A 26,966-nucleotide genomic window follows, 5' to 3' on the forward strand; every position below is an offset into this window, starting at 1 on the left:
GATATCTTACATGGCATATTTGGCACAACTCATTGTAATTTTACATTATTGATATTCATAGTATCATCAAGTGTCCCCCAGATTCCATATAGCATCACAAGGACAAAGAAAGAAATGTATTGTAGTTAGGTATAATATATACTTGATCTATGTTCAGTGCTGCTTCAAGAAGTTCTTGCTTTAATGTTTCATCCTAGCACGAGCCTCATCAAAGTGATACCCTGCTGAGAGAGGATCCATGCAAAGCATTTGAAATCTGTGTATTTATCTTTGAAAGTTCAATAAAAAGTTTTATTTTTAAAATTCTCCTCCTTTCAGTCTCCCCTGAATTTTCCACTTGCTGCTGGAGCACACAGAGCATAAAAATGAATGAGCATATAGTATTCAAAATGCTGCATATCAGGAGACGAGAACTATTCAAACCTTTGATTTTCTTTTTCTGCAGACCATTAAAATGGCTATTTAGTTAGAAAATGTCCTGAATAATAAGTCTTTTAAAATTTAAAATACATTGAATACATGGAGTGGGGAAAAAAGTAGAAAATCCCTCGAGGATATAATTCTTTGATTCCTGACCTAGATTCCATGGTCATATAGCCAGGGTTGCTACAATTGGCTTTCCTCAGAAAAGTGTTATGTTAGAACTATTGGTCTTACTTTTAATTTGATAGCATATGGCCAATCATGCTGGAGTTGAAGTTTAATGGCAAAACTACCACTGACTTCGGCTGGAAGACTAAATGTTGATTAGGGTTCACTGAATGATGACCAGTATCCATGACTCTAGTTAGCATCTTATACAATCATACCAAAATATTAGGGATGATATTTGAAGTGAAATAAGAAACATTAGAAAAAAATGATTAATAATCAAATAAAAGAAGTAGAATTATTTACTTATTTTAATAGTTGTTTAAAATTGTTAAACTCAAGTACTCCTTACTCAATGCTAAATTCAGGCAGAACTGGAATACAATTTCCTTTGAGCTAAGTTAGTTTCACTGTATCCTATTTGCACATTTTCAATGCTTTTTTACTCTGCTCTTCCAAAAATTTTCCAATTGGACAGAAATATAATGTAAAAACACTTTCTCAAGGAAATGTCTCTTTATTTGAAACAAAAACCTTAACTCATTTCTCCCATACTCCCACTTTTTCTTTTAAATAATTACACACAATAGAATCACACTCATACCTCAAAAAGAAGAGGAGTACTTGTGGCACCTTAGAGACTAACAAATTTATTTGAGCATAAGCTTTCATGAGCTACAGCTCACCTCATACCTCACTAAACTTCCCACTGTACAAGTGTCAGCTCTGCAATAATAATAGATAGTTGAGACAGGTAGATCAGAAATGTCCCAAGTCATCTTAGTCCTCCACTGAGATCTGGAAGTCTAATTTTGGGCACAATAGAACCTTTTTTAAAATTACTCCATTTTAACTGATCATTATCTATGAACCCATAGAGTAAAGAAACCATTACATACTTTTATCTACACTGGGATCTCCTTTTGTGAGGAATTCTTTTGTACATTTACCCTTTTGTTCTTCCTTGGACACAACAAAGTTCCTTTCATGAAACTCAGCAGGACTGCTTGAAACAGCTGAAACTTTTGACTGACTCTAGTTTACAGCATCTGAATTAGATGAGTATTTCTGGGGAAGTACAGGTAGATGAAGAAGGATGCAGTCACTGTAGTTTTCAGTTGAAGATTAAAATAGCTTAATTTTAGAGCATTTAAACATGAGTTTACAAGGCCAAACCATATTGTGATTTCCTTTAATCCCTACCAGTCCCACGAAGAGGCTTGAGGTGCTGCCATATCTCAGAATCATAAGATAAAGGTACTTTATATTAATTTTCTAACTCTACATAACTCAGGTATAAAGAGTCAGTGCAAAGCTGTTATATCCTAAATGTTTTCTGGTTGTCGCCCTAAAAACGAATATCATTAATCATTACAAAAACACAGGTCACGGTGGCTTCCATTTTTGCAATCTGAAACTGTACAGAAAGATCTGAGAATGCCCATGTCTCAGCCATGGCAATCTGACTGAGTGGTTAGAGCAGGGGTCGGGAGTCAGGGCGGTTAGATACAAGAAGGTCAGAGTCTCAGGCAGGCCAGAGGGCAAACCGGGAGTCAGATGTCAGGAGGCAGGCAGGGTCAAGATCCCAGGAGACCGGTAGTAGACAGCTGGAGCAGGCATTGTTGGGGAAGCAGTCCTAAGCAGGGTAAACCCAGCTGAATGGACAGCTTTGTGTTCCTGTGCTGCATTTCTGTAGGAGCTGTGAACCAATCAGGGCTCCAAGTATTCCACCAGTTGGTTCCCAGGGCTGTGATCCTCGGTCAGAGTTCAGGTAGCAGGTCACTGGGTGACAGGTTGAAACTTACTAGATCCAAAGAGCCTTGTGCAGTACCAGGTTTACAATGAAGCCAGGCCCACACTTAGAAGGGGCCCTGGCACCCAGACCGTGGCCCCGTCCCCCAGCTCTGCCTGCGCTCCGCCCCAAGGCCCTGCCCACCACTCGCTCCTCTCAACCCCTCCCCCATGCTTGCTGCTGTCCGCCCCCTCCCCTCTGTTCAAGTAGCGGGTGGGGCCTTGGGGGAAAGAGGCCGAGTGGGGGCGGATGGAGCATGGGTGGAGCAGGGACAATGGAGCTACAGTCTGCGTGCCGGGGCCCACAAAAGCCCTATGGATCTTTGTTCAAGACCTGCAGGCTCTGATATCACTCCCTCCCCAAGGGGTGCCCTCAGGGCAACATGGAACCAGGCTTTTTGGGGTGATATCTATGGAACACTTGCGCAAGTGTGGGGGCATGTATATTTTCCACAAGTTCCCAGATGCACTCCTCAAGGCCATATCCCTAAGAGTCAACAAGATACCATAGCCCACCACATTTATATTTAGAATCCAGGATTTTGTGAACCACATATACCTCATGGCACTGTACCAGTAGAGGAGGTGTCTAGGTCCTGTGAGGAAAAAGGTTTTCTTTGTAGGGTTTCAAAAGTGATACATGTAACGCTGGGTGAATCTTCAGAGAACAGGATAGTTGTAGTTCAAAGGTGACTGGATTAACCTGCTGCAGGGTCTTAAAAGGGCCAAGGAATTGAAAGTCCAGCCTGTGAATAGGTCTGTCTGTGTGGAGATACTTTGTGGAGAGCCATACCATTTGTCCCACTGAGTAGGTTGGGCCTTTCTGTTGATGCTGGCCTGCATGCCATTTATAGTCTGCTCTTGGATTTTCCAAGTGTCCTGTCATTTCTTCCTGGGCCCAATGAATCTACTCTTTCATGTCTGAGGTGGCTGGATTGGGAGAAGACACAAGTAATTGTGGGTGGAATTGGGGGTCGTACCCATTGTTGGCTTTAAAAAAAAAGGGGGGGAGGGGGGCTTTGACCTGTAGACCCATTGTCTGTGTTGTTGTAGGCAAATTCTGCATAAGGCAGAAATGAAGACCAGATACTGCTCAATGAATGTCACAGATACTGCTTTAAGAATTTGATTGGCTCTTTCCATTTGGCCATTAGACTAGGGATGGTAAGCGGAGAAAAGACATGTGGACTCCCAGCTGGTGAGAACAACTTGCAGATAAACCCTTGGGCCAGGTTCTCCTGGAGGTACTCTTGGTTCTGACATAGCATAAATTCATCCAAAGGATATTTTTGCTTCTGGCTGCAGCTCTATGAGGCAGTCATAGTCCTGGTGCGGAGCTAGAGTTTCTACATTCTTCTTTTCAAAAATATCAGTTGTTATTTGCTATTTTGAAGGAAGTTCAGATGCAGCTTCAGTAGAAGGTTCTGTCTGGATAGCTGCCACCATCTGAGCCTCTTGAGGTAAAGATGTGGTCCCCAACAGTGCTGTCTACAAAACTCTGGTGGAAAACAGACTTCCTGTGTTTGCCACCAAATGAGCGGATTGTCAGCTATGCCTGAGGGTTGGAAGGATGAGATTTTGCAGGGATGCGCCAGGTATGTGGAAATGGACTGGCATCTACAAGTGGGGAGGCCTGGGGTGGGGCTCCAGATGTGTTCTAGTCAAGACTTGTATGCGGGGGAGCTCTTTTCCCTGTTTCCTTGGTGGTTGTATTGTGCATGCAGAAATGCCCACGTCCACCTAAATTGGCTCAGCAGGAAGCAGTGGTGAAAGGGTTACAATACCTGGACTGGAAAGTTGCAAGACCCCCATTTTTTCCTCTCTTTGTTCCTGTCACCATTTATCTAAATGGACAGCAACATCCATGAGGACATCCAGACTCATGGGCATCTCTCCCTAGCTAACTTGTCTTTAATATCTTCTTGCAGGCCCCACTGGAACCATTACATCTGTGCTGGCTTGTTCCAGTCTGTGTCGTATGTAAGGTGCCTCCTATGCCATGCCATTCAGCCTACAGTTCTCTGCCCCTATTGGTGCTTCCTTAGGGCAGCCTCCGCTTTTCAAGTTCAGTGCAGATAATCAAATAGTACCGACATGCCTTGGAGGAAGACAGTACTGGGCTGTCACACTCCAAGAAGGGGAAGCCCTGTCTATGGCTTCCCAGGACAGCAGGTTGTTGATCAGGCTCAACTCTGCATGATCAGTAGTATTGAACTGAGGGTGCCTCATGAACAGGAGGCGGCAATTGGCTTATAAAATCCTGGAATTTCTGGCAATTACCATCAAACTGTTCTGGCAGCTGCATCAGGGAACAGGGCTGCCTGAATCATGCCTGGAGTGTGGCATTTTTGGCATGCAACTCTGTGACTTGGTTCTGGAATAGCTGGTTCTCCAGGCTCAGCTGGATAAAATGGGCCTGCAGGGGTCAGTTTTCCCCTGAAGGCAGGTGGCCAATTCGAGTGTGTCTGGTGTCTATGTAGTCCATACAAATTGTCATGACTGGGACATGGGTGGTCTGACCTAGCAGTTAGAGGTTGGGAGTCCTGCTGGGTCCGATACCAGGAGGCCAGAGGGCAAATTGGGTGTTGGGACGCAAGCAGGGCCAGGTTACCAGAAGATCAGCAGCATGATCAGTTATTGCTGGAGAAGCAGGCCTAAGCAAGTTAACCCAGTTCTGCCTGGATAGCCACCAGCTATGGACTGCTTCCTGTTCCTGTGCTGCATTTCATTAGGAGCTGTGAAGCAGTCAGGACCCCCAGCATTCCGCCAATCAGCTCCCAGGAATCCTCTGTAGGAGTTCAGGTCCTAATTCTGATGACAGTTAGCCAGTCAGTGAGTGGCAGCTCCGAAGAGGCCTGTGGACCTTGGTCCCCAACAGAAAATGATGATAATCTGTTCCCCTTTGCAGAGGTGCTGACTTTCTACTTATAGTTATTCTATTTATAGTTATTCCACAGACTAATTCAACTTTGTCACCTATCCCCTGAGCGTACTTTTAAAGTTCTTCAGATTAAATCTGATGGGGGTGTGAGGGGGAAAGTGAGGTTGTGTCTGCCTATTGGTAGCCACACACAGCAGTAGACCTAATTCATTGCTGCAGAGTTCCCCATATAATAGCTGGAGTACCTTTGTGTGTGTCCTGCATGTCAAGGTAGTTAGGACTCGAATCAGGACCCTCCTGGACAATCAACAACTCTACCTGCCTACACCAAAAGGAGCCTAGTTCTGGCCAAACCAGTAGCAGATGTACTAAACTTTTCTTAGATGCAAGTCATATTTTATACCTCTTATAGGTTTGTCACACTTTTCAGGTTTGTTCCATTTGCTCACTCACAAATTTATTTCTTTCCGTGTATTGAAGGCTTCAATTAATAGAGAATGCTGTTTGCTGCTCTCATCAACTGTTTGGAGTGCAGTGAGCAAGGAAAAGTTAGGCAGGGTTACAAAAATTTAAAAGATATTTGTAGTGATTCACGAAGTACTTGCATTTTTACAGGAATAGTAAAGTGTCATGTGAAGGCATCTATACAATATTTTAGGACTACTTGAACTGGTCCTTGCTCTTGCATTTCCAAGTGGTAGATAATTAACGTATGATGACTTTAAAGCCACATCATCATTATCAGTTCTCATTTTCCAAGTGATCACACTACCTGGGTAGTGCAAGACGATAAATTGCTATCAGAGTCCAAGGATGAATGCAAGTCTTGAAATATACTTGTTTTGTATATTTGGTACTTGCTTCTGTACTTGTAACATGGCTGAATGCAGAACATTCCAATGTTGACTGTTTGAATGATTTTCAAACAAGCAGAATTCTAGGAAGATCGATGTTCTTGACCCAGACAGATTGTGACAGATTGCTGACACCATGACAAGGTGCTAAAAGCAGGCACACAATTTCCATGGTTCTCTGGTTGCCCTTTTCCAAAAACTTAAGTTCAGTGTATTTGTGCCATACAGTGGTATACAAAGCAATTTTTTGGAAAGCATGGAATATTTGTATTATCTGTTTCTTTTTCTGTGCAGCTTGTAATATTTGTGTACAAGTACCATTTTCAAATATTTAGAAAACTATAGCATTTAAATGAATGTGGGTATGCGTTAAGGTACCCAAAGTAAAATTACTTAACATATTTCATTGTTAATTCCTGGGCACGTGTTGTGTTCTGAAACCTTCAACGAGAGAAATGTCTGAACGTTTTTGGGCCTGGCTGAATATGGGGCATTCTGAAGCCAAACATTCCATCTTGTTGAAATTCAAATTATCTTCTTTGCCATCTTTTCAGCTTTGAAACAATGAGTTTTCAAGTAATAAATATAAACCTATTTAAATAGCAGAATGCCACATTAGACATCAATAAATTGCTCAAATGTATTCCATTTAAAAAACAAAACCACAGTTTCAGATCAACATGAATTTTGTTCTTACGGCAGGACCTTTGTGTTTGGCTTCATCATGCTGTATATTTTAAAGCTCTGTGCACCAGCAAGTTTGCATAAGATAAAAGGAATGATCTGTTCTTGACAGTCTGCCAGCACAACTAACCTTCTAACATATCTGAAAATTTCTACTGAAGTAATTCTTCCAAAATCAAGGCAGTTTGTAAAGAGTGATACATTTTTCTACAGGGAAAACACACATTTGTCAGATAAATAGCCTTGCCAGCTTCTATGAAAGTTTTTGAGAATCCTAGCAATAATCAAAATTCTTAATTCAATAGTCAAAATTCATAGTGTGTATACTGGAAGGGTCAGACTTTGCAATGATGTAAAGCATGGTCTCAGAATTATATGTTGGCTCTAAGTTTGTCAAACAAGTGCAAGTGTGATAAAGTAGCATAATGTGCAGATATTGCTTTCATTGTTGTGCAAAAAAGTGTAATTTACACTCAAATGAAGGGGTGTAACACAGACATAGTGGGTGGAGGTGTCATTTTTTGGCCCAATCTTCCTCCCAGAAAAATTGTCAAAATTCTCAGTGTTTTCAATGGAAGACCCATATTCTTACAACCTCCTGGTAGTTGCTTTTCTGCCACATCTACAGTTGCATACCTCAAACTGTAAATTGCACTAATTTTCCATGGCCCCTACATGCCACATTGGTACAAGTTACAGTATTTTACCAATTACCATCATTTTCTGACTAACTTGTGCCTGATGTTTAATTTGCATCTCAATTTACATTACAGCAGAATTTGGCCCAGAGACTTCCATGGGAGTTACACCTGCTTACTCAAGCTCTGGACTTTGCGCTGTGTGGTTATTTCCTCTGGCTACAATTACTGTGTGCACTAAACGAAAAACATATCATCCAATGAGTAATTTTTTCTCAGTTTTAGAATTTTTCAAGGACTTTACCAAACATAATCCCCAATAGAAGAAAAAGATATTATCTTCAGTATAATACAATAGCGTATGCACACGCTCACTTGAGACAGGAAGAGATGGTAAACAGTTTTTCTTAAGGATTCAAAATATATCTTTGAGGAACAGTCCCATATAAATAGCTATTAAGCCCATTTGTATAGTGAAGAAACACTTTCTTTGTATTATACTCTAGAAGCACATGACTCTGCAGTATAGGTAGTGAGTTTAACCCCTAATTTTCAAGTAATTTAAAAAAAAATCTGTTATTTCTTTGGCAGATATGCATTTTTTCTAAATGGAATTTGATGTGTAGGTTGGAATCTCTGTCGTCTACGGAATTTAAAATATTTGTATAAGTTAAGATCAGATTGTTAGTTTCTTGAATCATGAATTTGTTTTGCATGTAAGCTAAGCTAAATGAAGAATATCTGATTTCTCTCGCTGAGGTTTTACTGTGAGATCAAAGAACATAAAACCACAGTTCAGTTGCTTCTGTCACTGTTGTTAACTCTAGAACATTTAATCTTTCACTAGATGTCACATAGATCTTAACAACCCCATGTATATCTGTAGACACCAGAATGCTACAGTGAAAAAATGTTTGTTTAAAACTTCTTAACAAACCCTAGACTCTAATAAACCTGAAGGTTTGTTTGTGCACAATATCTTTGTTTGCAGCAGTGTTTGCATTGCAAGCTATTTTAGTTAGCATGGAGGGCTGTGGCCTAGCTGATAGATGGTAACAGCTGTGAATTACAAGGTCAGCTGTCTGCAAGACTGAGTGAAATGGGCAGCTGGTAGTCTAATGGATACAACCCTTGTGCCCTGAGAAATTCCATAGAAAATGATTCTACGGTACAGTTTGTGAATTGAAAACAAAACCCTTACCTTAACACTCACTTATGAATACGTCAGTAACTTTTAATTGGTTAAAAGGGTCCTTTTAAAAATTGTGCATTGAGAAATCAGAGTTATAAAGCTCTTGACATGAACTTATGTTTGTGTTTGGTTCTGTGTTTTCATTTGGAGGTTGTGTATCATTGCAATCTATATGGAAATGTGGAAATTGTGGGGGAGAAGTCAGCAGACAAATCAAAAGTATTATTATAAAAGAATATACATTTTATCTAATCTACCTATCAATTTTTGGTGTGCCATTCACCTTGGCAATTAGATACTCTCTCCTGGTATTTCTCTCTTCCCAAAGAACATTAGTAATAACATACATAACACCACTCTGTATCCGTCTCACTCTCAATATTTTGAACTAGATTGTGCCCTAATATAATATGGCTACATAAGTAGGTAGGAAGAGTAAGAACGCTTGTGAGGCCACATTAGATGCACTAAAACTTTGGCTTTGGGCAGAGAGTAAGAGAAGGGGTTCTGTGCCTTACACCGCCCCATACACAAGAAGGGGTGAGGCCATGGCTCTGTCCCCAACATGCTAGCCAGTGGAGCTGTCTGGATGCGAAGAAGTATGTGTTTGAGGAGCATATTGTGCTGTGTAAAGGGTTGTAGCACATTACTCCTCGCGATATGCACCACCACCACATACACGCAACAACATGGGAGTACTACCATTATTGTGGCTCAGAAAGGTGTCCTCTCACCCATAATAGTCCTATACAAATGAGTTGTCTGAGACATGGAGAAATTGTAATGGTTTAAATATCTGGAGTCCTGTTGTTTGCCTTGACTTCTAAAACATTCCTTTTTTATAGCAGTTTACTTGCAATAGTCAGAATTTCCTCTTAACCTTCATGTCTCCCGGCAGCATTTGTAAATTGTATCTGAAAATTTAGTAAGCGAGTTCTTATTCTTGTGGATCCATACAGTATCTTTACTGTGCAAAAGTGCCACTAGAACTTGAATAATCTTTCTAAATCTTCATTTTATCTCCTGTTGTCTTAGCAGGGCAAGACAACAGACCTTGATTGTCTCCTGAAAATGAATGACCTGTTCACATTCTTAATGTATAATTTATTGGTGACATTTCAGTGTCGTCTTGAAGCTGCATAAAGCACTACAGAAGGTGCTAAACCTTTTGATTCATTGTGCTAAATACAATTCTTGAGTTTTCTCAAATTACTGCTGCATCTAGATATTGACTGTTGTAAAGAAATTGTTGCCATTACTTGGATAATTTTGGAATTGCTACTATACTCTCTACATTCTAGACACTACTAAGTATTTCATTATAGTAAAATGTCTCACAGGCTTTTGGATCCCTGTTCCTTTGTCATATTTACATGGTAATAAGCAATCAGGATAGGTGATGCTCCAGAATCTCTCACTGTCCTTGAAATAAGAAAAGGAGTACTTGTGGCACCTTAGAGACTAACAAATTTATTAGAGCATAAGCTTTCGTGAGCTTAGAGACTAACAAATTTATTAGAGCATAAGCTTTCGTGAGCTACAGCTCAGCTCACGAAAGCTTATGCTCTAATAAATTTGTTAGTCTCTAAGGTGCCACAAGTACTCCTTTTCTTTTTGCGAATACAGACTAACACGGCTGCTACTCTGAAACCTGTCCTTGAAATAGGCGTTTGTTGATACATGGGGGGGGCAGGGAAGTAGACTGAGTTAGTTATCTTGTTCGTACATGTATCATTTGGCTGTGGCTGTGCTCTGGATAGTCTGTAGCTTAGTTTTAAAGAGAGTTTGATTTTTTTGATTGCTCTCAAAGAAAATTTAAGTCTTCCACATGGAAGCAAAACAGTAAGAAAGGGGAGCAATTTCTCCCTTCCTCTGGCCAGGTCAGGGTGAAGCAGGCACGAGGGAGAGTAGCTCCACAATGGGAGGAGGTTATGGCTAGTAAGGCAGCATGCAGTTTCATTCACTCCCCAGGAAGGGACATAAGGACAGGGAGTGGTCCTCCCCCCTTCCTTCCCCTGCCGCTAAGGGCAGGGAATGGCTTGGGGCAATTTTGAGCTCCCTGTGGAGGCAGGACTGTAAGCAGTGAAGGGGGCAGATCAAGAGCAAAAGGAGTCATGTTTCAGATTTCCCTGCTAAGGGCCAGGGGAGGGGGTGGGGGCTCCTTGTGGAAGCAGAACAAAAAAGGGAGAGGTGGATTTACCTGGTTAGTCAGCTCTAAGAAACATATTGGCATAGGGTATAGGTAGGAGGAGAAGGGACACAGCAAATGTCCCCCCACCCCATGCTGCGCACACAATTGAGCTGTGATGATTGGATTAGGGACTGGTTTCAGGTTTTTGCTTGGGGCGCACCCAGGGAATTTGCACTTCTCCCTTTTTCTGTCAGGCTCAGCCCTAGCACTGGGAAATGGGGGGATGGTTTCAAAGGCTGCACAGGGCATATGTAGTGGGGTTGTGGGAGTTAGTGGCAGTCAGGGGTAGTAGCTATGCAGCTGGGGCATGGGGCTGGTGCTAGGCCAGGGGCGGTTGGGCTCCGGGTTTTTTTCCAGTTTCATTACCAATGGCAGCCCTCCCCACCCCCTCAGGTTCATGGCTTGGGGGACTCCAAGGGAACCAAACTTCTACTTCAGTCAGCAGGAATTTTCATGCAAGTGGTTAAGACTGCTGTTTCTAAGGTAGTCTTCACAGCATTCAGGGTTTCCAAAGTATTCAGGTTCACCCAGAGCATTGGTGTTCATTCCTCCCAGCTAATTACAAGCTGCGTGGGCAACACTGATGCAGCGGTGTGTCAGAGCAGCAACAACTACGGGTGGCATTGGGTGCAGGCTTCGGAAAGGTGTATACATCCATCAGTGCAGGTATGTTTATGGATTACGTTTTGGGGCGTATGCAGCATGTTCATGCTACAGCGGTACAGAAGGGGTCCCAGGGGAAACCAGCATAGGGGTTAAATCGAGTGCCACCCACAGGTTGGCAAGGGCACCATTTCCCATTCAGCTGGAGATGTTAAGGTTCCTCATTTGGCAGTGCCTTAATAAAGCAGATAGGGGCACATTTCTGTGGGTTTAGGATTCTGTTGATGGGGACTATAAATAATACACAGTCAAACAAAACCCCTACGAATCACGGGTGTGGATGGGGTATGTAAAATGTGGTCAAGCAAAACACATTAAAAATCAGGCTACATGGTTTAAAAAACAAAACAACAGCAACATGGGGATCAGTTGAAGGCGGGGTAGCAGGGCCCTTCACACAATGGTCTGCACATAACTTGCAGGTTTATCTCATGGAGCTTGGACCTCAAATAGGTTCCAGAATAATATCCATTACTTTATTACTTTTCCTGGGTTTATACGGGTATAGCAGATGCCTGGCCTCACTTTTACATGTCAGGTTTCAGAAGCTGGCATCAGGAGCCAAACAAGAACCTGAGTGAAATCCACTAGCTACATGGAACTTGAGGGCAGGATGGTTAGCGATGTAGCATGGCAGAGCTATGGGCCAAGTCTTAACAAATTCATGCAATTACGGGAGCAGAAAGGCTGGTCACCAAATGGCCCATTACAGAGCAGCAGGTGCTGCGGAACTCAGGGTTGTGGGCAACCTGTCAACTGGCGTCCTCAACAATCTTGGAATCGCCTCCCAGCTGTTACATATGTCAGTGGGGCTAAATGGTTATCCATATCCACACAGCACTCTTAATTCAAAGGTTGCTGGCAGGATGGTTGAATTCCAATGGTCCCATGCAGCAGTCATGTGGGCACATCACAGTTAACATTCTCAGAAATGTAAGTGGCCTTGCTCAGAGCAGCATTCTTAAAGCAGTTTTGGTACTTTTGGAATTAGCAAGCTAATGCCTGGGTTATGTAGGGGCACTGTAAAAGGTGTTGGTGTGGGGGAGGGGGAGGGATTGGAACTGGGTGATGTACACCACAAGGGGCAAGCAGGACGTCAGAGTTCCCTCCCCACTCTGAACTCTAGAGTACAGATATGGGGACGCACATGAAAGACCCCCTAAGCTTATTTCTACCAGCTTAGGGTAAAACTTCCCCAAGGCATAAACTCTTTGCCTTGGAGGGTATGCTGCCCCCACCAAGTGATTTACAAAGAATCAGGGGCAGGACCACTTGGAGTTCCTATTTCCCCCAAAATATCTCCCTAAGCCCTTACACACCTTTTCCTGGGGAGGCTTGAGAGTATCCTAACCAACTGGTTACAGAGTGATCACAGACCCAAACCCCTGGGTCTTAGGACAATAGAGAAATCACTCAGGCTCTTAAAAGAAACAGAACTTTATTAGAAGGAAAAAAAGGTAAAAGAAGCACCTCTGTAAAATTAGAAGGGAAGCAAATCTCACAAGGCAATCAGATTTAAAACACAGAGGATTTCCCTCTGGGCAAAAACTTGAAAGTTACAAAAAAAAACCAGGAATACACCTTCCTCTCAGCACAGAGAAAATCACAAGCCAAAACAAAAGTAAACTAACGCATTTCCTTGCTAGTACTTACTAATTCTAATGAAGTTGGATTGCTTGCTTTCTTGATCTCTCTCTGGCAAGCACACAGAACAGACAGACCCTCCCCCACCCCAAGATCTGAAAGTATCTTGTCCCCTTATTGGTCCTTTTGGTCAGGTGCCAGCAGGTTACCTGAGCTTCTTAACCCTTTACAGGTAAAAGGATACTGTGCCTCTAGCCAGGAGGGATTTTATAGTACTGTATACAGGAAGATTGTTACCCTTCCCTTTATACTTATGACACAGGGTTATTAAATCTGTAATGGTCAATGAATGATCAAGGAGACTGGGCAGCATTTGTTATCTTCCGGAAAGGCTGGGAGCTTGGTTCTGACCTATGGAATTTGGTTCTCAGTCATTCTCAGGGGCACAAGAGCAATGGTGCAGCGCAGTACAGGGGCACAGGCAATTCTGATAATTGGGCATTAGCATTTGGAAGCATACAATATGGTGTGCAACCTCAGGTGGTCAATTGCCATTAATGTTTTGTGATTCCATTCCAGATGATGTCAGACCAACCATGGAGGCAGTGGTATGGATCGGTGGGTGCAGGATTGTTTTTCTTATTCACATAAGCAGACATACTAGTGGCCTTAAGGGTTGGCAACTGGGGTCCAGTGATGGGGCAAGGCTATGTTGGCGTAGAAGGAGAAGCATGTTAGACCAGCTCATGCCACTACTGTGCGCCGAGGGTGCGTCAGCAGTCACTGACATGATGTGGCACACTTTGGAGAATGCTATTTGGGGATGTGTAAAGGAGTTCAATTACTGTCCAGAACAAGAAGGGACTTGATGCAGATCCATGTTGTCAGACATGTATTCATGCATTGTTTGTCTGAGAGCTGTGGGGTACCACCCTGGTCGACAAGACTCAACAGATTCTAACGGGGGTGGCTAAATCCCTTGGGGTCATAAAAGGCTCAGCAATTTGGGCATCCTGGGGCACCAAATTATTCAAGGAGCATGGGGTTCCTCTGTAAAGCCTTGGAGCCCATGTTTTTTGGCCAATATAAAGGGCAGGGAGACAGTAAAAGATGTCTGGGAACCTGACTGGGTTTGTGGGGGAGGCAGCCAAACTAATTTCTGGTTCCTCCTTGTGCCAAATATCCAATGCAGGTGCTCCATAGAAAAGGTATACAGTGGCCAGATAAATGACTTGGAAAAGGACTTAAAAAGAGGTGTTATTAAAGGAGCAAACAGGGGGTGGTTGGGGACTCTTATGACAGGTACAGGTGGCAGCCAATCCCTCATTCTTATAGCCCACCTTAACCCTGCTACAAGGTCAGGGTTTGGATGGTCAGGTCCCGGCAATAGAGTTGCTGGAGGGACTTGGATGGAAAAAGAGGGAAAGCTGGTGGGAGCCCCTGGGTAATTACAGAAAAAACATGGGGTTACCTGCACCGTACACTTGTATCTGCCAGGTAGTCTCAGACATCTAATAATAAAGTTGCAGCCTGATTAAACCTATGTCAAATGTCTCCTGTCGTTCTTTCGGTATAGCCAGACAACAGGCGTTTGTTGATACACCAGGGGGAAGTAGACTGAGGTAGTTATTCTGTTTGTACATGTATCATGTGGCTATGGCTGTACTCTGAGTTGTCTGTAGCTTAACTTTAATAGAGAGTTTGATTTTTTGACTGTTCTCAAGGAAAATGTAAATCTTTGATGAATTTTTAAACAAAACTAAAACGAACAAGCAAGACAAACTCTGCTTCTCCTCAAATGTGCACAAATTTCTGAAGTCTTTAGTTATGCCAGAAATTGCATATAGGGACCAAAAGTTTTGTTAAGCTCATAGAGTTCAAAAACTTGAAACCAATGCAAGCTGATAGCCTGAATAAAAAGAAAGGTAGCTCTTAAGGAAATGTCTTGTGTGAAATATGGTTCTAAACAGTTCTGACTGTATTCTGGTTAGTATGCTCTGGATTCATTGGCACATATTTTCAATACATTTGAAGCCTGACCAAAAAATCCAAATATCCTGTCAATATTATTTTATTCTTTCTTACATCTAGGGGGAAGTTTATACTGTTTAATTTTTATGACAATTTTAAATCATTATTTGGGCTTTTAGATAAAAAAATAAAAGTTTAAAATATTAATTTTTTACTGTTCCTGGACTGCTTTTTATATTTTCTTCTTTTGCTATACAGTAGTTGTAAGAGTTGCTTTAATTTCATTCTGCTTCAAAATAGCATACAGGAATTTCAGTTGAAAGGATGCATCCAAGTTACATTTATGTTACATGCTCCGAGTATCACTTCTCTGCTGACTGTTTTACAAATTCCTAACTATATTACAAAATCCACATTATACGTATGTACATATTGAGATATAGATTTTGTAATGGGGTTGGCACTTGCCTCTCGCAAGCGCCCCCTTTTGGTTGGGTGTGAGCCTGCTGTTTTAGTTCTTGGAACAGGATGGCACCCACCTCTGGAGTTCCCCGTCCTCCCTGATTCGATGGTTTCTTCGGCAAGTCCTCAGTGACTCAGTCCTCTGGCCAAGTTACATATGCTGTAGGTGGAGAACAAACAAACCTCTTCCAGGGTATACAGTCTTTACCTTCCACTAAGGCTTCCTTCCTGAAGACACTGCTCTCTGTAACAGTCCAACAGGGCTCATCACAATACCCTCACTTGGACTGGCTAGGTTCTGGGCTCAGTCCTTGTTCAGTCCCTGCAAACAGACAGGAGCTCCTTCTTAGCTCTGCTGGTCTTCAGCAGCCCTCCCTGCGCTCAGCCCTGCCTGCACTGAGTCATCCATGGTCCTGCTGCTCTTCTAGCCAGCCAGAAACTCAGTCCTCTCTCTTCCAGCTCCAGGCAGCAACTAACAGCTCTGTCTCTGCTGCTTCTTTTTATATGGCCCTCCTGGCCTCTGATTGGCTGCTTTCCCTGCAGCCATTCTAGGATGCCTGGAGGACTTCTCCTCTGCTCTTTTCTGAGGTGGGGTGAGGCAGGGCCACGAGGCCTCCAGCATGGGGCCTCCGGACCTAGTCTACCCCATCACAGATTTACATATATCTAGGGAAATGATTGTACAAACACACATGCTTAACTTTATGCACATGAGTAGTCCAACTGAAGTCAAGCTACACACATATTTACAATTCTAATGTATGAAGTCTTGCAATCATTTAAATTGTCTTATAGTAAAATAGAAGAAAACGTCAACTAACCAGTTATTCAGGGACATGTATGGGAATTCATATAAATAAATGCACTGAGTATTCTTTAATATCCTTTTAAAACTATGAATAAAATGTAATCATGCTTTCCAGTTGGGCATTCCAACAGTAATTTGGTAATGTAAATTCATAGTATTTTGGTGTAGCCTCAAGTAGCTATTTAGATGGTATCACTTAGGCTATTTTATTCCTCTTAATATGGTGCATAACATTAATGGATGGACTCTAAGGCCTTCTCTACATTCATTGGTTTTACTTACATTTGTATTTTAAACCAAGTAAGATACACTGCAGGTGCAAATTCCTGTATGGATGCTCTGATTTCAGTTTAAAAGTCCCTTACTTTGGTTTAGTTTAACCTATTTTTTTACTGGATTAAATTAAGGGCTTGCCTATATCACAAAATTGCATGGGTTTAACCTAAAGTTTGCTTTTAAATCAGTTCAGATAAACTGATGCAAACTCCCGTGTGGACACTCTTATTTCAGTTTAGCTTAAGTTGATTGGGAACGAATGAGCCTATGTAAATGAAACCAGAATGAGCCGTATGTAAACCAAATCTACGTTGCTTTAAAAAAAATCTATTTTATTTAAATTAAATCTGTGCAACTTGTAGACAGGCCTAAATCAAATTAAACCACTCTTAAATGCTAATAAGGGCTGATCAAACTGAGAAACTTGCACTGCTTAATTTAAGGTATAATTTGAAACCAGTTTAGTTAAACTAGTGCAAAGACTTGGTGGACACTCATTTTCATTAAAAGTATCTTTTTCTTAGGTTTAGCATAAATCAGTTCCTAATTGACTCGAACTTATCCAAACAAGCATGATATATAATGGAATAAAAGTATCTATACAAGATTTTGCATAAGTTTAACCAGGGTGCTAGAACAATTTGTATAATGGGGGTGCTGAAAGCCATTAGACCAAACTGTAAACCCTGTATATAATGGAAACCACTTCAAGCCGGAGGATGTGGCAGCACCCCGAGTTCCAGCACCTATGAGTTTAACTACATCAATTTAAACCACACCTTAAGTTAAAACCAATATGCCTTATCTGCATGAAAAAGTTCAGAGAATGTACCTGCAAACTTGCACCAATTTAATTAAATTGGTTTGAAAAATACTTTGAGTTAAACTGATGCAAATGTATATGTAGACAAAACCTAAAACAGAAGTTTTGGATAAACCTATTAATTCACTGGGAGTCTTGGTTTTGGATCAGCCCTTAAGTTTTTAGTGATTTTTGGCATCGCAGTACAGTAGCAGGGCATTTATTTTGCCAAACTGGAAATATTCAACCCAGTTTTCAGAGCTTCTGAGCGCTTGCAACTCCCAATATAGTCGATCAATCTATTTGTTTTGTACTGTCGTGAATATTGTTGCCAGTTGATAGAACATGATGGCTGAGCACAAAGTAGAACAGGTATTATCCCCACCCCAAGATACCATGCTCCTTGAAACTCCAGGAGGCCTTATGCTAATCTCTGGCCTTTCTGTGAGTATTTCCCATAAAAGGTTTTATTTAGGCCTGAGCCAGCTATTGCAATAACATAGTTCAAATTGCTGTTGACAGTATTCTAACCTTAATTGTTTCTCAAGGGCTAATACTAGGTTGACCAGATGTCCCGATTTTATAAGGACAGTCCCGATTTTTGGTCTTTTTTTCTATAGGCTCCTATTACCCCCACTTCCCCCATCACCATCCCGATTTTTCACACTTGCTGTCTGGTCACCCTAGCTAATACTGAGCTATTGATTACTACTTAAAGCAATTTTTAAGATAGTTCAAGGGAATTTGGTTTCATTTATTAATGTTAAGTTACTAAAAATTATGTTTTAAATAGTGCCCACATTATTTCCCCATGCATAAAGCTAACACCATCATAAAGTTAGCTTTACTTTAAATTATAAACATCAGATCTAAACTGATACAGAAGATTTTACATACTGTCAGTGCAGAAAGGCTCTGCTTTGCCACTTACATCATTATGCTACTATTAAACAAAAATATTAATGAAGATCAAAATAAATACCAGGTCTCAAGACAACGGCTTTGATTAGTTGCAAGTCTGACATGCTGCAAAAATTGGGATGTTTCTTAATCTAATTTGCTTAGAACACACAGTTGAATGAAAGTCAGACAGTGGGATGGATTTTAAGCAGCAGACTATAACTTAATTAACACTGGGTAAGGGCGTTATATACCCACCATCTCACATACCAGGCGTTTAACTGAGTCCAGTGCAGGTTTACAGGACTCTCACTATAGAACCAATAATTTGGAATACACCCTTCTGCCTACCCCACAAGACTCCAGCTCACTTCTGAGCCCTCTAACCTTCCACTCATTCACGTGAGTGGGTGGGCGTGAGTGGTTCCCAGAGGGATCCTTAGTCTATGAAGACATCAGGTCTCCCCTTACAGGCACAAGATCCACAAACTAAAATCCCAGGTCTCATTTACCTCTGGGAGCTGGTTCTTTTAGCCCTTATCTGCATAAGATACTGGCCTTTGGAGGCCTTAGCAATCACCTCCACCCACACAACTTGGTATCTATTTCCTCCCCAGTCCAAGTGTCAGCCTTAGCCCAGTGTAAGCCTCCGCATCTAGCAAGTACACTCCATCCCTAAAAAGCTACAGTAAATTGTATCGGATATCACTGTGTGTGATCACCAAGCTGCCTGCATCTGAAAACACTGGCAGTCTCTTGGGTCACATTCTTTTGGCCCTGTCCATGTGGGCTGGTTTGACAGCTCCCTACCGCACTCACCTTACAAGCATTTCAGACCAAACCAGTCCTGTGTTTGATCATGATTGCTTAATTTTACCTACATCCCTCTGAATCCTAACTCTCAAATTTGGATTTATCTTGACAGGATTTAAAGGCATGGTGTTCGAAGCTAACTAACCTTTTCTAAAAGTACGGACAAGGCAATGCATACTCATAACTCAGGTTAGCCAAGGAGTTCAACATGCTTGTGTTAAGAGTACTTGCTGATTTGTCTACATTAGCCTTTTTGCTTGCCACATTCTGACAATGCACCTTTAAATCCTAGTCCAGATAAACTCTAAATGGGTCTGTAGTTTAGAGTCAATGAAATCCATTGTGCTGTATAATTTACTGGAAGTTGTTCCAGTAAGCAAAAGGATAAATCTTTAATTGGACATCATAGGATGTCTTCTACCCACATTAATATCCCTGATCAGCTTGTTTATGACTTAACCCTTTCTCTGCTGCACAAAACAGTGTGTATATATCTAGATTCTTACTGATTTAAAATGGCAACTCTGTTTATACCTATTTTGTTGGGAATGGCACAAATCAAATTCTTTACATTCTGATTTTTTTAAAAATATCAAGAATAGAGATCAGTTGGGTTGATCTTACCATTTTCATTGTAATTGCTATGGTTTAGGATGACATCTTTATAGTGCTGTTTTTCTATCTATGATTCATATGATCTTGTTGTGCTATCCTTACTTATTGTATGCTATCTCTATACTCAGTGAACACTCCTGCCAAATAGGACAGCTGCTTGTTCAGTTGTTGTAGCATTGCTATAAATAAAAAATAAATAGAGAACCCTGTATGTATTAATTACATTATTCTCCCTATCTAAAATCACATTTTCTGCATTAGCCAAAAAGTAGAGATGATCCTTATAGGGCCTATGCCTGTAGCTGAAGATATATTTTTCTTTTCTCTTACAGGATATATGTGAAGATATATCTGATCACGTTGAACAAATTCATGCTCTGTTAGAGACTGAGTTTTCTCTGAAGCTTCTGTCTTACTCCGTCAATGTGATAGTCGATATACATACAGTGCAGCTACTCTGGCACCAGCTACGTGTTTCTGTTCTGGTTCTGAGGGAACGCATCCTACAGGGACTACAGGATGCCAATGGAAACTACACCAGGCAGACTGATATTCTGCAAGCGTTTTCTGAGGAGACAAAAGAGGTATGAGAACTAAATGTAGTCATTTACTTTTGGAACATTAATCCCTAGTCATATTAGAGAATTTAAACTCATCTACCCAGCTACTAGTTTAAAAATTGCTAGGGTGGTTTGCACTTGCAGTTCAGACAAACGATTGCCAGTGCAGCCAAATATATTTCAGGCTAATTGAATAGGTGTTCTCATCTTAAATTTCTTCAGCTGACATCCATTGTGGTTGAACCAGATTAAAATAAATGTAGGATCATAGGACCAACTTTTCAAAGAATATCCTTTAAAATAGCAGGCAATATTTCCCACGAGCGTAACATTTTCCCCACAGATACACTCAGATTGGTGCAGAGGTGCTTTTGACCCCAAACACCTGATCTAGTCACCGTGTAATTTAGAAGTTCGTATCCAAATCAAAACTTTGTGAGCTCAGGCTCAACTCTAGATCTGTGTGTGAAAAGTTCATTTGCATGTGTAAATCAAAACGTGGAATTTGTCTTTGTAGTCACAAACCTTAGGCATGGAAAACTTTTACCCACAGTTTCACAGTCCAGGGTCAAGTTTCTTTTTGAAAGTGTAGTCTACAAACTGCCATTTGTGTTAGGAACATCCCTGCAGACCAACTCCAATCTCACTTTCCTCTAATGCATGCAAAGTTTGTACCAATTTAATAGGCTTATTAATATAGATGCATTTAACTGGATTGCCTTTTGCTCAGTAAGTATGGTTACTAAGTTGATTTAAAGAGACCTTGTCAGCTCAAATGTTTTTGAAATAGAAATAAGGCACACAGTTTTAATAGTGAAGGTAATTAACCATGTGAACAACTTATCAAGAGATGTGATGGATTCTCCATCACTTGAAGCCCTAAAATGAGGATTATATGTTTTTCTAAAAGATATACTCTAGCTCCAAAAAAAATAAAAAGTTGTTATGGGCTTTATGTAATGAAATTCTATGGCCTGTGTTATGCAGGAGGTCAAATTAGTTGATCATAATGGTCCCTTTTGGACTTATGTGTATTTTGGATTTATAATGTATTAAATGGATTAATTTCAAATAACACAAGTTTCTGATAGAGTATGAACATATTTCTTAAAAATTGTAAAAGTTTCTCTACTCTGTGGCTGATGTATATTAAAAGTCTTTGCAACAGAGGAGGGGGGGTCCTCAAATCAAAACCATCAAACATGCCCAGGGCCACCTTCTTCCCTCCCACCCCCCGCCCTTCCTGTCTGAACACATACTTGCTGCTACTTCAGATTCAGTTTCAGCATTGAACACTTTCTTGCAAGTTCTAAGGAAAGGCATTCCCATGAGCACCCCCAGAGGAGTGAATGGGAGTGAAGCCATGATGCTAAGGCTCGAGTGTGGTAAGGGTTTCTGTAACTATGATCTCAAGACCTAAGGAAGGATTTAATTCAGGCACTAAGAAGCAGGAAATGCCCCAACTGGATCTGATTACATCTGCTCTAGAAACTGCCCCCTCAGAAAGAAAGGGCCTGGCTGAGGGGAAGATTTTTCCCCTTAGAGAAGAGGCTGCAACCTGAGTAGCCAGAAGGGGCCTTTGGGATGCTTAGGACTCTTCCCAGCTACACAGAGATGATCCAGGACTGTAAATAGATCCACCAAGGGTTTGGTTGCAACAAACCAGCTCTGTGATCTTACTACATAAATTTGGGCTTCACGAAAGCCACTTATTGTGTTTGCCTAGACTGATCTTGAGGGGGGCCTGAATGAGACTTTTAAAGGGGCAGTGGCCTCTACCTGGGCAGTGGCCATCTTAGTCAGTACTTCCATAACGAGACAGGAAGTGCAACTAACCATCAACAAAACAGTGACCTTACTATACCTAAAGTGCTATCAAATCCATAAGACAAGTAAATAAATAAGAGAATAGAGAAGAATAAATTTATTTCTGTGATTTCTGTCAGTATGATAAGGATTGCTTGTAACAATAGTGGGTACTAATTTTACAGAGTGGAATGGGATTTCCAGGTTAATGGTATCCCATTAAGAAATTATTTGTTCTATAGTGCTAGACCTTAGATTCTTATTGCTCATCAGTTGTAAAGAAAGGCAAAATGTTTTAAATTGCAGTGATTTGCTGTTTTTTAAAACTAAAAATTAAACATTGCTTAATAAAATGGATGACTAATGATTAGAGTCCTGTGCAGATACAAAATTTGTATCTGCATCCGATCTGCAAACATGGTCTGCAGGTATCCGCATCCCTGGATATCAAGTGGATATCCACATCCACGGATATAAAACGCATATCCGCAGATTTTCAAGGCTCTACTAATGATAGCATGGAGTCACACAAGCATGATACCTATTTCCCACCCTAACAATTTGAGTATGTTTTCAGGAGTTGCTGTATACATTTTAAGCTAGTTAATACTGTTTTTTGACGTCATCATCATACATATTTTAATGACTTTATACAACATTGCTCATAAATAATGCAGACACACCAGTTTCATGACTTACCAGTCATTGAATTGGCCCTTCACATGGCTGGAGTGCATGCAATAAAAGATTTTAAGAAAAGTCCACAGATTTAGGTTACAGATAAAATCTTCCAAACCAGCTTTCTACAAAGAACATTTTAACTTAAAGGTTTTTAAGGGTTTTTTATTATTTTAGTTTTTATTTTTTGGCTAACACAAGCATTATTTGTTGTGGACCTAACGATTTAATGATGAAATCACTGTGTCCTTATTGATGAAGGGACTCCAAAACTAGTACTGTGCAGTACTCAAGGTAGGAGGCAAACCATGAGGCTGCTTTTTTGTTGATACTGCAGCTGTTTTGACTATTAGTGGGGGGGTCATTTGTTGAAATAGCTTACTGTGGGGTGGGGGCATGATGGGCTGTTTTAAATAGTATGTTGCACTTTAATGCCAGCACTTGAGCAAATGTTTGCTTTCATGGTTTTTTAGTTTGTTTGTCATTTTACCTAGCTGGAGTGATTTATCATCTTTACTGATCTAAATAGAGGACTTCAACTGATATAGAGTAGGGTAAATGAGAACAGAATTTGGACCTATGATTTTGACGTATTTAGTCAAATATTCAAATTTGAATATATACATTGAAATTGGGAGATAGCTGATTCCTGCCTAGATGCTGGAACCCTAAATTAGTTATAAAACAATGTGGAAATAACAAACTGTAAAGCAAATGTAATTTTGCTGTGACTGCTTGTATGTCAGGCTGCTTCTAGATCCTAAAATATTTCCTTTTTTTGCCTGTTCCACTTAAATCTGAGAACCATCTTAAATACTTTTTTATACACAAATTTGTCTTGATGCTTAAAATCTTAGTGCTCCAGCAGGATTGTTCCCTCAGCTTATGAGAATGAGAAGACTGATATTTAGGGGATTGTGACTGGAGGGTGTTGAAGGAGGGTATTGTGAACAGAAGCTGTAGCTGTATCTACAGTACTGTCCTCAGCTAACCTTGTGGATATCCCAGTGGATAGTCAACAGAAGTTAATGCTGCATGAAGCTAGGTGCAGTCAGCAGCTGCTACTGTGCAAATGTGGGCAAACTCCGCCAATGGCAAGTTGGCGTCTGAAAGACCCATGCTGACAATCAGTAGGAGGCCTGTGGAGTTACTTGGAGGAGGAGCACTTTTATGTGGATATTTCTGTATCCATGGGTTTCAGCAATCACAGATTTCACCAGGTTTGGACACAGATACTTTCTACCCCCTGCCCACTCTGACCCCACAAATCCCCTCCCATTCAAGGTGACTAGAACTGAGAGATTCTATGAGGTCCATTTTGTGGAGTTTCAGGATCCCTCTTGCATTGGTTTCTCTGAGGATGAGTATAACAGAGACTTTGATTTTTAGTTGCAAACATAATAACAATCATACCCATACTACGACAATGGTGAGCAGTTTCTCTTCAGGATAGTTACAATTTGCAGTACACTGCAGGGCGACATCATGTAGGAGTTAAACATTTCTATGTGCAGATTAACACTTGGACATTCTGCTGTGCTTTTATTCCCAAATATTGTAGAACAGTTCACTCACTTACAATGTACTGTACAAAGCTCTATGGCAGTTCAGTAACAACTGCTTTTCTAGATTGTATATAAGAATACATTGCCACTGGTTGGATTTGTGACCTTTAGTATACTGGATTTAAGAATTCACTAGTGAATAGTTACTAATAGTACTAAAACTAAAACTTTTTAAATGGTCTTTATTTTTTATTTTATTTCAGGACCGTCTTGACTCTTTAACTGAAGTGGATGACTCAGGACAGTTAACTATCAAGTGCTCTCAAAATTACTTGTCCCTGGATTGTGGTATTACTGCATTTGAATTGTCTGACTACAGCCCTAGTGAGGATTTGCTTGGTGCCCTAGGTGACATGACCTCCAGTCAAACTAATGCAAAACCACTTGAGTCTTGGAACTACAGTGAAATGGAAAAAGACTTTCCAGAGCTTATCAAAAGTGTAGGATTACTTGCAGTAGCAACTGATTCCATTGTTTCCAAGTGCAATGAAGCCATTAATGTGAAAGAAACCCATTTACCTCTTTCAACAGAACATAAGGGAGAAAGCAAAGACAGCAACACATTACCTGAGCTTTCACTGTTTTCTCCTTCTGGGAAGTCATCTCTCTGTACAGGATCTTGCACGGAAGATGGCATCTTATCAGCTGACAGAAAGCCAGTTTCCAGTTTAGAGAAACAAGAATACAGTCCATTGCACAATCTTGGTGCAAAAAGCAAACAGCGTCCACACTGTGAAAACTCAACTCCCAAGAGGTCAATAAGAGACTGCTTTAACTACAACGAGGATTCGCCCACACAGCCTACATTGCCAAAAAGAGGTCTGTTTTTAAAAGAAGAAGTGTTTAAAGATGATATGGAAGTCAGTGATGCAAAAAAACCTGTCTCTCTTAGTTTAAAGACTGAAATGAGTAGAAGTACACCCTCATTATTAGATCCACCAGACAGGTCCAAGCTTTGCTTGGCTTTACAGTCATCTTACACTAACAGTCTATCTGCTGTCAGTCAGTCATATGATTGCTTACATAAAATAGGTGATAGAAGCCTTGAGTACACAATAAACAATCACTTTAAGGAAAGTTCCATAAGTCTAGGTAAGTCTAATTGTTACATTTGGAAAGAAAAGCCAAGGCACAAAAAATCACATGATACTCCTGAGAAGGTGACATCATGCAGGACACCTGTGGGTATATCTAACACAGCTTCAGCAAAGCAGGTGAATAAAAAAGGGAGCTCAGCTCTACAAAATGGAATTCCTTCCTGTAACTCTCAGTCTGTGGGAGGTACAAAAACAGATTCTGCTTCCACATCATCAGATATCTGTAATCAGAGAGAACCAAATGGCCAGTCCCAAAGTAAAAATGAACAATGTAGTTCACCAACTCATAGTCAAGAAAGTGCATCATCAACTGACTCAGGACCTGTTATCTCCTCCTCACCTGTTCTCCCAAGAAATAGGAGCAAGAAGAGTTACCTATCATCACCAAATTACGATAATACAAATGGTAAAGTTGTTGAGGCCTGGTATGGTTCCGATGAATATTTAGCACTTCCATCACACCTCAAACAGAGTGAAGTATTGGCTTTGAAGTTAGAAAATTTAACAAAACTACTGCCACAGAAACCCAAAGGAGATACCATTCAAAACATTGATGACTGGGAGCTGTCAGAAATGAACTCAGATTCTGAGATGTATCCAACATATCAGATTAAAAAGAAGCACAAAAAAATGGGTAGGGTTTCACCAAGCTCTTCAAGTGACATAGTATCTTCTTTGGGTGACAGCATTGAATCTGGGCCTCTGAGTGACATTCTTTCAGATGAAGAGCTTTGTGTGCCTGCATCTTGCATTAAAAAATACATAGAAGACAGGTCAGGAAAGCCTGTAGTGATTGAGTCCTCTGAGAAAAATGAGATCTCTGCCTCAAATAGATCGGCTTTAATTCAACAATTGATGCAAGATATACAACACCAAGACAATTATGAAACTATATGGGAAAAAATTGAGGTAAGGCAGATGCTAACATTAACTGTGTTCTCATGTGTCGGCTCTTCACAAGTGGTATGACTGTACATAAATGAAGGAGCTTTTTTTATTTTTTTTATGATAAATCTCTTACTATTTTATAACATCTCCTTTGATATACTTAGAAGTTTTATTCATTAAAAAACCAAAGGTGACCACTGAAATGAATAGATCTGGGACAAATTTTTTTGACTAATTGTTTTTTGACAAAAAAATATATATATTTAAAGCCTGGAAACTGTTAGCTGAATTTGGATCAAATTTGACTAATAGCTTTGATTGCGGGGAAAAAAATTTCAAAAGCGTTGAAATTATTCATTTAAACTCTTTGATTCAGAACAGTGTTTCAATTTCAAATCAGGCCAATTAAAACATGCTCAAGCATGCTCATACATTGAAAAGAGCCTGAAACTGCCTAATCAAAATGAAAAACTTGGAAAGGGAAGGAAGTGCATATAGAATAAACTGAAACATTTAGTTTGACTCAAAGTCAGTTGAATACCCTCCCAAAATTGTTGAGTCAACTGGAAATGTTCCAGTTGATACAAAATATTTTTTTAAACTTTTTTTTTGATTTGCCTATTTTTTTTTAAATTTCAGTTAGAATTGTTCAAGAT

The 26,966-nt window shown here is 40.6% G+C and overlaps 1 protein-coding gene across 1 annotated transcript in view; it reads left to right on the forward strand.

The window, feature by feature from the left end:
* The window catches only part of AKAP6 (A-kinase anchoring protein 6), a 391,946-nt gene that overhangs the window by 111,688 nt on the left and 253,292 nt on the right, over nt 1–26,966 (forward strand). Inside the window, 2 exon segments of the mRNA XM_038407981.2 lie at nt 20,049–20,300; nt 24,529–26,331. Of these exon segments, the coding sequence (XP_038263909.1) occupies nt 20,049–20,300; nt 24,529–26,331 (2,055 nt within the window).

The sequence above is a fragment of the Dermochelys coriacea genome, chromosome 6, assembly GCF_009764565.3.
Source record: "Dermochelys coriacea isolate rDerCor1 chromosome 6, rDerCor1.pri.v4, whole genome shotgun sequence".
NCBI lineage: Eukaryota > Metazoa > Chordata > Testudines > Dermochelyidae > Dermochelys > Dermochelys coriacea.